The sequence below is a fragment of the Pleurodeles waltl genome, chromosome 4_2 (genome assembly GCF_031143425.1).
Source record: "Pleurodeles waltl isolate 20211129_DDA chromosome 4_2, aPleWal1.hap1.20221129, whole genome shotgun sequence".
Taxonomy (NCBI): domain Eukaryota; kingdom Metazoa; phylum Chordata; class Amphibia; order Caudata; family Salamandridae; genus Pleurodeles; species Pleurodeles waltl.
In genome coordinates this window covers 770021991-770040128 of record NC_090443.1, presented here as the reverse complement: position 1 = coordinate 770040128, position 18138 = coordinate 770021991, and the positions used below count along the sequence as shown (strand labels likewise).

General features: G+C 45.4%; 1 protein-coding gene across 1 annotated transcript in view; it reads left to right on the top strand.

The window, feature by feature from the left end:
- ACADM (acyl-CoA dehydrogenase medium chain) overlaps window positions 1–18138 on the top strand; it is a 258751-nt gene that overhangs the window by 63858 nt on the left and 176755 nt on the right. Inside the window, exons 3-6 of the mRNA XM_069232418.1 lie at window positions 5898–5995; window positions 6077–6146; window positions 8375–8475; window positions 8570–8650. Coding sequence (XP_069088519.1) covers window positions 5898–5995; window positions 6077–6146; window positions 8375–8475; window positions 8570–8650 — 350 coding nt within the window. The remainder of the gene's footprint in view (window positions 1–5897; window positions 5996–6076; window positions 6147–8374; window positions 8476–8569; window positions 8651–18138) is intronic.

Sequence of the window (18138 nt, the reverse complement as noted above, 5' to 3'; positions counted from 1 at the left end):
AACTCCTAACCAGACTTTTCTTGCCACATAAACTGAAAATGAAAAGTAATACAATTTCACATAAAGTAGCAGTTTTAAAGCACCAATCCATAAGTGTGAAGGTGACTAATCAGAACAACAAGACTGGTCCGGTTTCGCCTTTGCACTATTTTTTTTGTTTCTTTTTTTTATTACTATGCAGTCGCGCTGTGTAAAACCTTTTAATTCACAAACGAGTGCTAATATAAACAATAGAATTAAACTGGTGTTCATGAAAAGCGCTTGATTACTGCCCAGCGAGATCGCGGTGCCTACGAAATAGAGAACAAGTAGTCCAGAAGCCATACTGAAAACATGGAGCCTCGTATGTTTTTTCAGTATTTGGCCGGGGCTCTCGGAGGGCTAAACACCAGAAAAGGCATGACGTGTGCATGCCTTCCACTAGTAAAATAAAGCAAATTTTAAAAGGCAAGCCCACTAGCCAGCGAAAGTGATGGGCGTGAGATGGACGTGGGTAAAAGCCCACAGAGAGATTACAACTGGGACAGAGCGCTTGTGCGCTCGACCCTAAAAAATCAGAACATTTAAATAGGATAATTATTTATCTTCGGTTAGTGTTAAATCTCTTGATAAAATAAGTTTCCTCTTTGTACCCCTGTTTTTATCACTAGAGCAGGGGCACTAAAACTCTGCTTTGCATTTGTTTTTGTTTTTGTTCACATTTTATTCTACTCTTATAATAGCAATATCCATTTCCATGGCATTGTAAATTGATTTCACTGGGCACCCTTAAGTACATAACTGGAAAGACCATCAATCATGTATGATGAGAAATTCGCAATGTACGTCCCATATTTTGTTTAAGTTGCTTGTATAAGTTTGAGTCCAGGTAGATTGGGTTTGCTGTTATGAGATCTTTCTGATCTGATAAAGACTTCTAGTTGCAGATTCCTTGCTTTCTGAATTTCCCTAGGCATCAGTCTGGATCCAGAGATTTTTCATGACCAGTACCTCTGCACGCCGTTAGGTGGCATTGATCGGCTCCTTGTCTGTCATGTGCATCATCCACGCCGGATATGTCCTCGCAGGTCCTATATAGGCGCCACCCCCATGCGCTGACTTTTTTTTTGTATTATTATTTATTTATTTTTTATTTTATTTTATTTCCACACCAGCCATCGCGATCTGAAGAGAGCTACCCCTCAGTCACTTTTGGACTAGTCTTTTTCGACTTATGTCAAGTTTTTCATCAAGTTGTATAACTCCTGGTGCATCGAGGATGTCTTTTTGTAAGACATGGTTCAAGCCCTGAGGGTCCTGTCATCAGGCGATGTCTGTGACGGAGCTGCACCTCGTGGGTCTTGGGTGGCTAGATTGCGACCATGACCCAAAGTTGTGCTCTGAGTGCCGGGCCATGAATTCAAAGGTTTTGAGGGAGCAGGTTCTAAAGTTGAGGGTCGCCCGGCACTGTGCTCCATGTAAGTCTTGGTCGAGAGGAAGGTCTCTGGAATGGTCGCAGAACCCCCACATCTTCTTCGTCCCATTCCCAACCCTTGGGACATTCGGGTAAGTCGAGGTGCACGAAGCAGTTGAAGGACAAACATTCTTAAACTTCACCTCGTTCGCTGCTCAGATGGCAGAGCATCATCACTCAAGGCCTCCATCTGCGGAGCCTGCATCTGGGCCAACACAGTGCTTCCCCAAGTTTCCCGGAGCAACCTCTGCCCAGCTGAAAGAATTTTATGAGACCCTGCTCATCTTTGGGAAGTCCGAATCTGCTGGTGTGCCTTCAGGGTGCTCAGAGTGGGAAGGGGTTCCTTTGGGGTTCTGCTTCAGCCTCTGCTCCGAGGGGCACCGATGGATCCATTCCTGGATGTTAGCTGGTGCCGGTCGTAACACCACAACCTTTCCCAGTGCCTGTTCTGACATTGATGCTCCTGGCGCCACCCTGTCTTCATTGCCAACTCCAAAACAGAGATGGATGGGTTTTGTATGGTGCCAGAATGGGGGCCCTGCCCCCTATATCGGATTCTGAGCCCTAATATTATGAGCTAGGGTTCGGTAAAGAAGAGGAGGTGTCACTGGACCCTTTAGAATACCAGCTCCAAGACCCCATGGACTGGCTCATGGACCTGGTTGAAGCCAGTAGACTGGATACCTCTCCAGATACTGGCATGCTTTCTCCCCCTACTGTGGCTGCAGAGGAGGGAGCTTCAGATTGGAAGGTGGTGCAGACAGTGGCCCAGGTCCTGTACCTTGAGTTGCCTTCAGTGGGAGTCAGGACTAAACTCCTGACAGAGATGCTTCATCCTCTGAAACCATTCTCCCCTTTAATGAAGCCCTTGCAGAAGTCCTTCTGTACTTAGTCCAAGCCCAGCACAGGGGGCCCGTCGCCATCGTTGTGACCCAGGTTTCCTGATGCAACACCCCACCCCTGAGAGCTTGGTTATCTAAGCCTCCACTTCCCCGGGGATGTTCCACACGCACACCCGGAGAGGGAATCAAAGACGCTGAACACACTTGGGTAGATGTGTTGTTCCGCCAGCCTGGCATTGCGGTCTATGAACACTGCATACCTTTTGGGGCGTTACACCCACACCATGTGCAATACGTTTGTGCAAGTGCTGCCACAGGTCCCTGAGGAGGGCCCGGTCTGTACTTTACAAAGCAGTTGCTGACAGGAGAGACGCAGCAAAATTCATAATTCGATGTGGACTCGATATGACCAACTCACTGAGAGAGCGATTGCTTCAACAGTGGCCCTTAGGCAGAACACCTGATTAAAGACATCCGGCTTTTCAGGGAATGTCCAAGCCAACATAACAGACATTACGTTTTGATGGAGACAAAGCAGACTCGGCGCTCAAGTGCTTCAAGGATTCTCGTGCTACAGCCAGGTCCTTAGGCATCGCGGCAGTCCCTCATCCACCTACGTCTGCTTTCTCCCTTTTCATAGCTACAGGAGGAGTGCCCAACCACATCTGTTCCCTTACAGCCGCCATGCCGCACATTCCGCACATGCTGCCTAGCCTCTGCGTGGCCAGGGACGTGAGAGCCACAGCCCTCTTGGATCAGGGTGCCAGTGGTCTGGCCAGTCTCCTCCCCCTTCCCCTCTGCTCATTGGTGCCTCCGAACCGCCCTAGTCTGACACTTACCTACCAGGGGAAAGTCCGAAGCAGGATTTGCAGTCGTCTGCTCTGCCCGCAGTCCATCACGTCAGACAGGTGGGGTTTGCAGATAGTCTAAGGGGGCTACTCCCTACCCTTCAGGACTACCTCTCGATCCATGCCACTATCCTACGCTCAGATGACTGGGGATCACTTGGCACTTCTCTGAGAGGAAGTTTCAGCCCCCTTAGCCAAGGGAGCCATAGAGAGGGACACAAGTGTGTTGTGATTGTTATTCCCGCTGCTTTCTGCCCAAAACGGACAAGGATCTCCGCCCTATCCTAGAACTTTGATCCCTCATTCTCTTTCAGAAGAAGTTCAAAATGATTACTCTGGCTCAGGTTTTATCTGCCCTGGACCCAGGACACTGGATGGTATTGTTGGACTTGCAGGACAATTATTTTTATTTCCCCGTCCTGTCTGCCCACAGATGTTACTTGTGATTCATGGTAGACCACAAGCACTTTCAGTTCACTGTGCTCTCTTTTGGCCTTACTAGCTCCTCTTGGGTGCTCACCAAGGTGATGGCAGTGGTCGCAGCTCATCTGCGCAGGTCAGAGGTTTTAGTCTTCTCCTACCTCGACAACTGGCTGTTGAAGTCAGGCTCACCCTAGGTTGTTATCTCCCACTTCCAGACTACAGCGGATCTCCTACATTCGTTGGGGTTGCCTATAGATGTGCTGAAGTCACACCTGATTCCCTCTCTGATGCTCCCTTTCATCTGGGCTGTTCTGGGCACAGTGCAGTTTCTGGCTTATCCTCCCGTGCAGTGAGTCCAGGATATTCAGGCTATGATAGATGTTTCAGCCTCTATCCTGGATTTTGATGAGAATGACTCGGAGGCTGCTGGGCCTCATGGACCGGCTTACATCCTGGTAGTGACACCTGCCAGATGCCATATGTGGGACCTGATGTTCCAGTGGGCACAGCACCAGGGGAATCTCTCGGACATGGTGCATGTCTGAGGGAACTGTGCATGGTCTGCTGTGGTGGTTAACAAACCGCGATTGGGCCAAAGGCAGAGCCCTCTCCCTTCCCCCAACTAAATCTGACCATAGTGACAGATGCTTCACTCTTGGGGTGGGGTGGCTGTCTTAAGAGAGGCAGAGATCGGAGGAGCCTGGTCTCAGGTGTAGTCCAAACTCAACTTGTTTGAGGTCTAGGAGATTAGACTAGCATTGAAAGCATTTCTTCCCTCTCTGAGAAGGTAGTGCAGGTGTTCATGGGCAACACCACCACCATGTGGTACTGCAACAAGCTGGGCGGAGTGAGCCCGTGGACCCTTTGTCAAGAGGCTTTGCGCCTCTAGGCGTTGCTGGAACATCAGGGCATTTCCCTGATGCTTTATCTTCCTGCAGGCTCTTTGAACGTCAGAGCGAACAGACTCAGGCGACAATGGTTAGTCTGTCATGAATGCCGTCTCCATCCAGAGGTGACACAAGGTCTTTCAACAGTGGGGAAGAGCCTCTATTAGATTTGGTTGTCTCTACGGAGAATGCACAATGCCGGCAGTATTGCGTGTGGGAGTTTCTAAGGTTGCAATCGCTCGGCAACGCTTTTCGTCTTGAGTGGAACTCTGGTCTCCTGTACGCCTTTCCACCCATACCACTTCGGCCTAAAGTACTCAAGAAGATCAAGAACGACCGGGCCCAAGTTATCCTTGTGGCTTCAGGCAGGGCACGGACAGTTTTGTATCCCTGGTTGCTGAACATGGTCATGGAGCCTCCAATCATACTGCCTCCTCTGGAGGATCTTCAGCCGCAGCACCAGTGGAGGGGTCTCCACCCGAACCTGTCCACTCACCGCCTTCTTGAATGGAGAGTGAGTGGTGTCAGTTGACAGCTTTTGACCTTCCGCCTGAAGTCTGTAACTTTATCTTGGCAAGCTGGCGTCCCTCTACTAAAAAGGTATGTACCTGTTGTTGTTTGTAGCATGGTGCACAGACAATTCTGTTGACCCCCTTTCTGCCCCGCTTTCTGAATCTCCTGTTTATACATTTTTTGGCCCAGCAGAGCTCTGCTGTCGACACTCAAAGGTTACTTCTCTGGTATCTCTACATGTTTTAGGTTGCCTGGTCATCCTTCCTTTTTTTAAGTCTCCAATTGTAAATAGGTTCCTTAAAGGCCTCCACCAGATAAAGCGTTACTGAAGGTTAGTATCTTGTTCTTTCATGCTCAAGGATGGGTGTACAGTAAGAGTTGCGGTTTTCTTCATTGAAACATTTGTTGTACACTGCACACTCAGCGTAACATGCCTCTTAGTCATCAGAGTCCAGTTAGATACTTGTGATACAATTTGTGGTTGAGGAGTGGTTTGGTTATGCTGGATTTATTGTAGAGATTCTATGGTGTATGTTGCTGTGGTGCATGACCATGGTGTGTGTTTGGTTGTATTTTGTCATCTACATAAGTTTCCATGTTTGCATGAGGATGATTGAGGGATATTCACTACATGTTGGATGCATGTGGTGTAAATTGTTTATATTGTGCCAATTGTTAGCTTGCATAGTGTTTCTTAGCGTATGGTGATAGGTGCCTCGTGAAACTGTCTACGCCCTAAGACAGACCTTGTGTCTACTGTTCAGCAGAATTTCTTTTATGGGAAGAAAGTCCTGTAGGACAGAGCTTACTATGGAAAACAGGTTTTAAAAAACACATTGTTCTCGATTTAAAAAAAAAAAAAAGCACACAGGTGGGCTGATAAAGGAGCCACCAAAGCTTTAATTCTAGCATTATTTATGTTTTCATTTAGAGTTAACAGAACAGCAGAAAGAGTTTCAAGCAACTGCTCGTAAATTTGCAAGGGACGAGATCATTCCAGTGGCAGCCCAATATGATAAAACTGGAGAGGTAAGCTTTGTTGTATAGCATCTTGTTGAATATCTGACAGAATCAAGGAACACCATTTTTATTGTCTTTCTTTGTTTTTAGTATCCTGTTCCTCTGATAAAACGGGCTTGGGAGCTTGGTCTGATGAATAGTCACATTCCAGAAAGCTGCGGTAAATCAATTTTTTGTCTTGTTTGATAAATCAGAACATGATTTAAAGAATAAATTGTCATTCACACCATCATAAAGGAACCTATTTGTCAGTATAAAAAGGCTTCCATCCATGGTCATTCGAATTGCAAGTGTTTGTGTGCCTTTTGGGACCCATGTTTGGAGTTGCAAATATCGAAGAACAGCATTTTTTTTACATTTTCTTTGTCATCCTGTGGTGAGTATATAGTGTAAAGTTAACCCAAAAGGACCACTGGGATTGATCACACTATGACCAAATTCTCTTGAATGTTTATCAGATGATAATCCATTTTCTTCTCAGGACTAATAATGCCCATAGCACAAGAAGAATTTGGAAGGCTGAGTCCATCTCGAGTATGATCTTGCACAACCTAAAGCAGTTGACCCCAAGGTGAAAAGCTACAGCTTCACTGTCAAAAGATGCCAGGACCTCAAATTGCCTAAAAAGAGACTCTAGAAAAGGAAGGCGGACATGACACTGACACAGTTGTTCTCGTGAGAGACAAATGGAAAAAAGCTTAAGTGGGTTGCCCAAAAAACTCTTAACTCTCCTAAGGAACCTCCAAATGACTTTGTTTAGTTTGGTTATTGGTGGTCTGTGGTCAGGGCTGTTCTTGAGGTTTCTTTATTCATCATCAATTGGTTTAGAAGAAAAGGTATTCCTTTGCTCTAGTTCAAAACGTAAGAATGCACTTCTGAAATTCAGGAGCATCTCCATCTTCTACTTGACTTTCAGTAATCAGCGAGTTTTTATTCCTGAGCTGCCTTTCTATGCCAGAGTACAGAGTGCCAGACCTTTCTCTGAAAATAGTCTCTGACTGCAGAATGTGTCTTCCCTTCCTACAGTTGCTGATCGGGTGTGCAGTACTCCACAGATTATCGGAGTTTGATCCTTGGTGTTGGGAAATATTGATTCTCTTTCGGCTAGCGAACACATTTTTTTAGGTTGGTTCCTTAAAATAATGATCTGTGATGGTGGCACATGAAACATGACCGGTTAGCATTTTGTTTTATCCAGGGAGTCACAAAAATGACATTTTGTTTGACATTGTATGCATGTTTTTTTTTTTTTTTTTTTTTTTTTTACACATGAACGTGATCTTAAGATAGATTTGCTAGTGTTAATGTAAAAACCATGTGCAGTCATGGCAGCCTGTTTGATAGATCCGCTCACCTAGAAGGCTACTTTTCTTAGGCTGTCATATGTAAAATGACGAGCCTTGAACTTCAGAACGTTTTTCATTTTGAGCCTGGTGTTTCCCCAGGGTAAGTGGGTGTGACTTGAACATTCATTATGCATCCCCCAGGTTCTTCATATTCACCTAAAGGTTGAAATGTATCTGCCATTTATTTAAGACCTCAGTCAACTGCTAAAATATTGATTCAACTTTCTCTTGCTGTCCAATAGACCACTAGAAAAAGTGAGAAATAACTTTCTTCACTCCTCTTTTATTTATGGTAAAAGTGACCAAAAGGGGCCAGGATTTAAAAGCTCTATATCCCTATGGATATGCAGCCTTTATGATATGGGAGCTCTCCACCAGAGTCGTCTTTGAAATTTCGAGTGTTTTTTCTCAAACCAGTGTGGCAACTAGGCAAGTAATTGCGTTTCATTTTGTGAGCTGTATTAAAAGCTCTTAGTCCAGAAATTCTGCACATTCCAGAGCTTCTGGCTCCCAAACCTTCGTCTGCTGCCTAATCCGTAGTTATTAGGTAAGGTACTGATTCTGTCTAGTGTACACTGTGGCAAGTGTACCTGTTGAATCGGAGGAACACAGGTGTGAGGTGCCCGAGAACAGAGTATTGTGCTCTTTTGATCCAATGTTTGAAATACTTACAACTCTGGTATTTAAGCTTAAGCGATTTCACAGTTGTATCTACAGTGTGTATTTTTAGCTTTAAAGCATCTGCCTTGCGTTTTCGGTCACCCCACCCCTGCTACCAAGAAGTCCCCCACTAATTGGTAATGGACTGACTAAAGAGAAATTTCCTAATAACTCTACCTTTCAAAACCTCATAAGGTTATGCTTACATGTCAGCACTAGGAGACTGTTTTATGCTTGCTTTTCACATTTCAACAATGACCAGATTGGTCTAATAAGGGTATATGTTTAATTAAACAAAACAACCACCTTATCATTGTTATTTCTAGAGCATACTTACACCAGAGATGCATTTAATCTCATGTGTTTTTATTATCTGTAATAGGTGGCCTCGGTCTCAGTACTTTTGATTCTTGCCTTATTACTGAAGAAATAGCTTATGGATGTACAGGGATTCAAACTGCCATTGAAGCAAATTCTCTCGGGGCAAGTAGATTAATTTTTCTCTCTATCATAACATGGATGAAAATCACAGAACGTTGGTTTGGCAATGAAACTAATATGCAATGCTCTTTTATAGCAAATGCCAGTCATCATCGCTGGAAACGAAAAACAGCAAAAAAAGTATCTTGGGAGAATGACAGAAGAACCACTCATGTGTGTAAGTGCGCTTTACCTATTCATTTTACAACAGAATATTAACGACCCCAGAAAGCATTGTTGGAAGTAGTGGACAGTAATTTGAAGTGGCATCTACGAACAGCATATATACCAGCATGTTTCTGAGAGAACAAAAACTTATTTTGAAAAAAACGCCTCCTCGTCTCTTTGAAACAGTTGTCGTTGTTTGGACGTTTAGTACCCATAAAGTACTTTTTCTAGTGAGTTAGGATTATTCAAGCTGTATACAATGCTTCGATTATGGTCATTCAAGTTTTGTTCAGTGTACTCCATCCCAACTAAATTTCTAGTGGTGCATCGACATGGCTACTGTTGTGTACCTTTTTATTTGTGTTTACAGGAAAGATCTTTCTTTTTATGGCCTTTATAGGGAGGAGAAGGCGAAAGGGTTAAAGAGAATATATGAAAAAAAAAATATATATATATATATATATATATATATGTTCGATGGCATGTGTAGCTGCAGATACACATGCTGTGCACAGTCCGCCATCTGGTGTTGGGCTCGGAGTGTTACAAGTTGTTTTTCTTCGAAGAAGTCTTTTCGAGTCACGAGACCGAGGGACTCCTCCCATTTCGACTCCATTGCGCATGGGCGTCGACTCCATCTTAGATTGATTTTTTTCCGCCATCGGGTTCGGACGTGTGCCTTTTCGCTCCGTGTTTTGGGTCGGAAAGTTAGTTAGAATCTCGGAAAAAATCGTCGGTATTGTTTGCGTTCGGTATCGGGTTAGTTAGAACAAATCGACACCGAATTTTGAAGAGCTCCGGTGGCCCTTCGGGGTTTTTTCGATCCCCCGTCGGGGCCTAGTCGGCCCGGCCACGTGCAACTTCAAGGCTGATGGAACGGACCCCATTCCGCTTCTGCCCAAAATGCCATAACAAGTATCCGTATACGGATCAGCATCTGGTCTGTAACTTGTGCTTGTCCCCGAGCACAAGGAGGATACTTGTGAAGCCTGTCTAGCGTTTCGGTCGAGGAAGATGCTGAGAGACCGAAGAGCCAGGAGACTACAAATGGCGTCCACGCCGACAGGTCAAGAACGTTTCGAGGAGGAAGAAGAAGCTTTCTCCATCCGCGAGTCTGATTCTGAAGAACTCGACGCCGAAGAAACACCCCAAACCGTGAGTAAGACGTCGAAAATCAAGACTCACGAGAAGTACACAAAAGCCCAGGGGACGCCACCGCCAACAGGCCATGGCTTAACCCGAAAACTAGGTGACCGATCCAAGGCACCGAAAAAGGGCATGCTGGTGTCGAAGTCATCCGAGAAACTTCGGCACAGAGACAGCGGCACCGAAGAATTTCGGCACCGAGACACCACGCCGAAAACAAAGAAGGTTTCTTCGGAGCCTAAAAAGACTTCCGAAAAAGTTTCGGTTCCGAAACATCCAGCCTCTGAGCCGAAAACTAGTTCCTATACAGAGGAACAAGGATTAACCTCCCAATTACATAGATTTGGAGAGGAGCTTCAAGCTGTAGAGCCTGACTACACGCAAAGACGGCTTCATATTCATGAGGACACAGGGAAGATAATCACTCTTCCCCCAATCAAAATTAAAAGGAAACTTGCCTTTCAACAAAAGGACAAGCAACCACAGGCAAAAGTGGCAAGGAAAACAACCCCACCGTCTTCACCACCGTCAATACATGCATCACCAGCAACAACTCCACCACTGATGCACTCACCAGCTCATACTACAATGAGTCAGGATGATCCTGATGCATGGGACCTTTATGATGCTCCAGTGTCTGACAACAGCCCAGACTCCTATCCCACAAAACCATCACCACCTGAGGACAGTACATCCTACACACAGGTGGTCGCAAGGGCAGCCGAATTTCACAACGTCACCTTACATTCTGAACCAATTGAGGATGACTTTTTGTTTAACACCCTATCCTCCACCCATAGCCAGTACCAAAGCCTTCCCATGCTCCCAGGAATGCTAAAACATTCAAAGCAAATATTTCAGGATCCAGTTAAAGGCAGAGCCATAACTCCAAGGGTGGAGAAAAAGTACAAGCCACCGCCAACAGATCCAATCTATATTACAACAGAACTAACACCAGACTCAGTAGTTGTCGGGGCAGCTCGTAAGAGAGCCAACTCTCATACCTCAGGAGACGCACCACCTCCAGACAAAGAGAGCCGCAAATTTGATGCTGCGGGAAAAAGGGTTGCAGCACAAGCAGCAAATCAATGGCGTATTGCCAATTCACAAGCACTTTTGGCAAGAGACGACAGAGCTCATTGGGATGAAATGCAACATTACCCAAAGAGTTCCAAAAAAGAGCGCAACAGGTGGTAGAAGAGGGACAAAGTATCTCAAATAATCAGATACGGTCTTCTATGGATGCAGCAGATACAGCTGCAAGGACAAACACTGCAATCACGATACGAAGGCACGCATGGCTGCGCACTTCAGGGTTCAAGCCGAAAATCCAACAAGCTGTGCTCAATATGCCATTTAATGAACAGCAATTGTTTGGGCCGGAGGTTGACACTGCCATTGAGAAACTCAAAAAAGACACCGATACAGCCAAAGCCATGCGCGCACTCTACTCCCCGCAGAGCAGAGGCACATTTTGGAAAACACCTTTTAGAGGAGGGTTTCGAGGTCAACCCACAGAAACCACAACCTCACAAACAAGGTCTACTTACCAGGGTCAATATCAAAGGGGAGGTTTTCGGGGACAATATAGAGGGGGCCAATTCCCAAGAAATCGAGGAAAATTCCAAGGCCCCAAAACTCCTCAAAATAAACAGTGACTCACAAGTCACACAACCCCATCACATAACACCTGTGGGGGGAAGACTAAGCCAATTTTACAAACTTTGGGAGGAAATAACAACAGACACTTGGGTCTTAGCATGGTTATTGCATAGAATTTCGCCAATTCCCTCCAAACGTCCCACCGAAAACACACAATATGTCAAAACAACATATAGATCTTCTAGGTCTAGAAGTTCAAGCATTGCTACAAAAGGACGCAATAGAATTAGTACCAAATCTACAAAAAAACACAGGAGTTTACGCACTGTACTTTCTAATACCCAAAAAGGACAAAACTCTGAGACCAATACTAGATCTCAGAACACTAAATACCTACATCAAATCAGACCACTTTCACATGGTCACGTTACAAGACGTAATCCCACTGCTCAAACAGCAAGATTACATGACAACATTAGACTTAAAAGATGCGTATTTCCATATACCAATACATCCTTCACACAGGAAATACCTAAGGTTCGTATTCCAAGGAATACATTACCAATTCAAAGTGTTGCCATTCGGAATAACAACTGCGCCAAGAGTTTTTACAAAATGCCTGGCAGTAGTAGCTGCACATATCAGAAGGCAGCAAATACATGTGTTCCCGTACTTAGACGACTGGTTAATCAAAACCAACACGCTAAGACAGTGTTCACAGCACACAAAATATGTCATACAGACCCTTCACAGGCTAGGTTTCTCCATCAACTACGCGAAGTCACACCTTTTGCCGTGTCAAACACAGCAATACTTAGGAGCGACAATCAACACAGCAAAAGGGATTGCCACTCCAAGTCCACAAAGGGTTCAAACATTTCACAAGGTAATACAGGCCATGTATCCAGCACAAAAGATACAAGTCAAAATGGTAATGAAACTCCTAGGCATGATGTCTTCATGCATAGCCATTGTCCCAAACGCAAGATTGCACATGCGGCCCTTACAACAGTGCCTAGCATCACAATGGTCACAAGCACAGGGTCAACTTCAAGATCTGGTGTTGATAGACCGCCAAACATACATCTCGCTTCTATGGTGGAACTGTACAAATTTAAACCGAGGGCGGCCTTTCCAAGACCCAGTGCCACAATACGTCATAACGACGGATGCTTCCATGACAGGGTGGGGAGCACACCTCAATCAACACAGCATCCAAGGACAATGGGACATACATCAGAGGCACTTTCACATAAATCACTTAGAACTGTTAGCAGTATTTCTAGCGCTGAAAGCATTTCAACCCATAATAACCCACAAATACATTCTTGTCAAAACAGACAACATGACAACAATGTATTATCTAAACAAACAAGAAGGGACACACTCGACACAGTTGTGCCTCCTAACACAAAAAATATGGCATTGGGCGATTCACAACCACATTCGCCTAATAGCACAATTTATTCCAGGGATTCAGAACCAGTTGGCAGACAATCTCTCTCGAGATCACCAACAAACCCACGAATGGGAAATTTACCCCCAAATACTAAACAATTACTTTCAAATTTGGGGTACACCTCAAATAGATCTATTTGCAACAAAGGAAAACTCAAAATGCCAAAACTTCGCATCCAGGTACCCACAAGATCAATCCCAAGGCAATGCTCTATGGATGAACTGGTCAGGGATATTTGCGTACGCTTTTCCCCCTCTCCTTCCATATCTAGTAAACAGGTTGAGTCAAAACAAACTCAAACTCATACTAATAGCACCAACATGGGCAAGGCAACCTTGGTACACAACACTACTAGACCTTTCAGTAGTACCTCATGTCAAACTACCCAACAGACCAGATCTGTTAACACAACACAAACAACAGATCAGACATCCAAATCCAGCATCGTTGAATCTAGCAATTTGGCTCCTGAAATCCTAGAATTCGGGCACTTAGACCTCACACAGGAATGCATGGAGGTCATAAAACAAGCTAGAAAACCTACCACTAGACACTGCTATGCAAATAAGTGGAAAAGATTTGTTTATTACTGCCATAATAATCAAATTCAACCTTTACACGCATCTGCAAAAGAAATAGTAGGATACTTACTACATTTGCAAAAATCGAACCTAGCTTTCTCTTCCATTAAAATACATCTTACGGCAATTTCTGCTTACCTACAAATTACGCACTCAATTTCATTGTTTAGGATACCAGTCATAAAGGCGTTTATGGAAGGCCTAAAGAGAATTATACCACCAAGAACACCACCAGTTCCTTCATGGAACCTCAACATTGTCCTAACACGACTCATGGGTCCACCTTTTGAGCCCATGCACTCTTGTGAAATGCAATACTTAACGTGGAAAGTTGCATTTTTAATTGCCATCACATCTCTAAGAAGAGTGAGTGAAATTCAAGCATTTACCATTCAAGAACCATTTATTCAAATACACAAAAATAAAGTTGTTCTACGGACCAATCCTAAATTTTTACCAAAAGTAATCTCACCGTTCCACTTAAATCAGACGGTAGAATTACCAGTGTTCTTCCCACAGCCAGATTCGGTAGCCGAAAGAGCACTACATACATTAGACATCAAAAGAGCACTAATGTTCTACATTGACAGAACAAAACTAATTCAAAAGACAAAACAACTATTTATCGCCTTTCAAAAACCTCATACAGGAAATCCAATTTCAAAGCAAGGCATTGCTAGATGGATAGTTAAGTGCATTCAAACCTGCTATCTTAAAGCTAAAAGAGAACTGCCTATTACACCAAAGGCACACTCAACCAGAAAGAAAGGTGCTACCATGGCCTTTCTAGGAAATATTCCAATGAACGAAATATGTAAGGCAGCAACATGGTCTACGCCTCATACATTTACCAAGCACTACTGTGTAGATGTGCTAACTGCACAACAAGCAACAGTAGGTCAAGCTGTATTAAGAACATTATTTCAAACTACTTCGACTCCTACAGGCTGAACCACCGCTTTTGGGGAGATAACTGCTTACTAGTCTATGCACAGCATGTGTATCTGCAGCTACACATGCCATCGAACGGAAAATGTCCCTTACCCAGTGTACATCTGTTCGTGGCATTAGTCGCTGCAGATTCACATGCGCCCACCCGCCTCCCCGGGAGCCTGTAGCCGTTTAGAAGTAGATCTTAAACATTTGTACATTTGTAAATATATTACTTAAAACTTTATTATGTACATACGCATTCACTCCATTGCATGGGCACTATTACTAGCATACACAACTCCTACCTCACCCTCTGCGGGCAAAACAATCTAAGATGGAGTCGACGCCCATGCGCAATGGAGTCGAAATGGGAGGAGTCCCTCTGTCTCGTGACTCAAAGACTTCTTCGAAGAAAAACAACTTGTAACACTCCGAGCCCAACACCAGATGGCGGACTGTGCACAGCATGTGAATCTGCAGCGACTAATGCCACAAACAGATGTACACTGGGTAAGTGACATTTTCCATATATAATTTTGTGTTCGATGGCATCTGTCGCTGTAGATACACATGTTCTGCATAGCTCGCCATCTGGTGTTGGGTCGGAGTGTTACAAGTTGTTTTTCTTAGAAGTCTTTCGAGTCACGGGACCGAGTGACTCCTCCTTCTGTCTCCATTGCGCATGGGCGTCGACTCCATCTTCGATTGTTTTCTTTCCGCCATCGGGTTCGGACGTGTTCCTGTCGCTCCGAGTTTCGGAACGGAAAGTTAGTAAATATCGGAAGATTTTCGTCGGTATTGTTGCGTTCGGGATCGGCGTAGTTAGATTCAACACCGCATCGAAGGTCGACGCGCTCCGGTGCCCTTCGGGGTAGTTTTCGATCCCCCGTCGGGGCCTGGTCGGCCCGACCGCGTGTAGAACAACGCCGATGGAACGGACCCCGTTCCGTTTTTGTCCCAAATGCCACAACAAATACCCGTATACAGACCAACATTTGGTCTGTAACCTGTGTCTGTCACCTGAGCACAGTGAGGAGACTTGCGAGGCCTGTCGCGCGTTCCGGTCCCGAAAGACACTCCGTGACCGTCGAGCCAGGAGACTTCAGATGGCGTCCACGCCGACAGCGCACCGAGAGTTCGAGGAACAAGAGGAAGAAGAAACCTTTTCGATCCACGAATCGGACTCCGAGGAATTCGACGATCAAAGAACCGTGAGTAAGACATCGAAAACAACACATAAGAAAAGTGACAAGGCCCAGGGGACGCCACTGCCACCAGGCCATGGCTCCACCCATAAATTCGGTGACCGACCATCGGCACCGAAAAAGGCCCAAACAGTGCCGAGATCGTCCGACTCCGGTCGAGACACCGGCACGCAGCCTTCTCGGGATCGAGAAAGTGCTGGAGAAAAGCAACGACACCGAGATAGCGGTGTAGAAACGGCTCGACGCCGAGACAGCGGCACCGACGAAGATCGACGCCGACAGGTTTCGACTCCAAAAAAGAAAAAAGCCACCTCGGAGCCGAAAAAACATACAGACAGGGTTTCGGTGCCGAAACAACCCGTAACCGACCCAGGTCCAGGCTCTTATACAGAGGAGCAATCACTGTCCTCTCAGATGCGAAAGCATAGGTTTGAGGAAGAGCTGCAATCCACCGAAGTGGACCATACGCAAAAACGTATTTTCATACAGCAGGGAACAGGAAAAATAAGCACCCTTCCCCCTATTAGGAGAAAAAGGAGACTGGAGTTTCAAACCGACCAGGCGCCACAAACCAAGATGGTGAAAAAGGTGACTCCGCCACCCTCTCCTCCACCTGTAATTAACGTCTCACCAGCACAAACTCCGTCACAGTCCCCGGCTCACACCACCATAAGCCAAGGTGACCAGGATGAAGACGCTTGGGACTTATATGACGCCCCAGTGTCGGACAACAGTCCGGAGGCATATCCAACAAAGCCCTCACCACCAGAAGACAGCACAGCATATTCTCAAGTGGTGGCTAGAGCGGCACAATTCCACAACGTAAACCTCCACTCAGAACAAGTCGAGGATGACTTTTTATTCAACACCCTCTCCTCCACCCACAGCTCCTACCAAAGCCTGCCTATGCTGCCAGGTATGCTTCGGCACGCAAAGGAAATCTTCAAGGAGCCGGTCAAAAGTAGGGCAATAACGCCAAGGGTGGAAAAGAAATATAAGGCACCTCCTACAGACCCTGTTTTCATCACCACACAGCTGCCACCAGATTCCGTCGTAGTAGGAGCAGCTCGGAAAAGAGCCAACTCCCACACATCTGGGGATGCACCACCCCCAGATAAGGAGAGCCGCAAGTTCGATGCAGCTGGGAAAAGAGTCGCAGTACAAGCTGCAAACCAGTGGCGCATCGCTAACTCTCAAGCACTACTTGCGCGCTATGACAGAGCCCATTGGGATGAGATGCAACACCTCATCGAGCATCTACCCAAGGAACTACAAAAGAGGGCAAAGCAGGTGGTTGAGGAAGGACAGAACATATCAAATAACCAGATACGATCCTCTATGGACGCAGCAGACACAGCTGCAAGAACAATTAATACATCTGTGACCATTAGAAGGCACGCATGGCTAAGAACGTCTGGGTTCAAACCAGAGATACAGCAGGCAGTGCTCAATATGCCATTCAACGAAAAACTGTTCGGACCAGAAGTGGACATGGCAATCGAAAAACTAAAAAAAGACACTGACACTGCTAAAGCCATGGGCGCACTCTACTCCCCGCAGAGCAGAGGAACCTACAGCACCTTCCGCAAGACACCCTTTAGAGGGGGGTTTCGGGGTCAGGCCACACAAGCCAGCACCTCGCAGGCAACACCGTCCAGCTACCAGGGACAGTACAGGGGAGGCTTTCGGGGTCAATACAGAGGAGGGCAATTCCCTAGGAATAGAGGAAAATTTCAAAGCCCCAAAACCCCTACAACCAAGCAGTGACTCAGATGTCACTCACCCCCTCCACACAACACCAGTGGGGGGAAGAATAGGTCATTATTACAAAGCATGGGAGGAAATAACTACAGACACTTGGGTCTTAGCAATTATCCAACATGGTTATTGCATAGAATTCCAAAAATTCCCTCCAAACATACCACCAAAAGCACAGAATTTATCAAAACAACATTCCGAACTTCTGGAAATAGAAGTTCAAGCACTATTGCAAAAGAATGCAATTGAATTAGTACCAAACACACAAACAAACACAGGAGTCTATTCACTGTACTTCTTAATACCAAAAAAGGACAAAACACTGAGACCAATCCTAGACCTCAGAATACTAAACACCTACATCAAATCAGACCACTTTCACATGGTCACGCTACAAGAAGTGTTACCATTGCTAAAACTACAGGACTACATGACCACCCTAGACCTCAAAGACGCGTATTTCCATATACCAATACATCAATCGCACAGAAAATACCTACGATTTCGTATTCAAAGGAATACATTACCAATTCAAAGTATTGCCTTTTGGTTTAACAACCGCACCAAGAGTCTTTACCAAATGTCTAGCAGTAGTGGCTGCACACATCAGAAGGCAGCAAATACATGTATTCCCGTATCTAGACGACTGGCTAATCAAAACCAATTCACTAACAAAGTGCTTACACCACACAAATCAAATCATACAAACCCTCTACAAACTAGGTTTCACCGTCAACTTTGCAAAATCCAACATTTTGCCGTGCAAAGTACAACAATACCTGGGAGCCATAATAGACACAACAAAAGGAGTAGC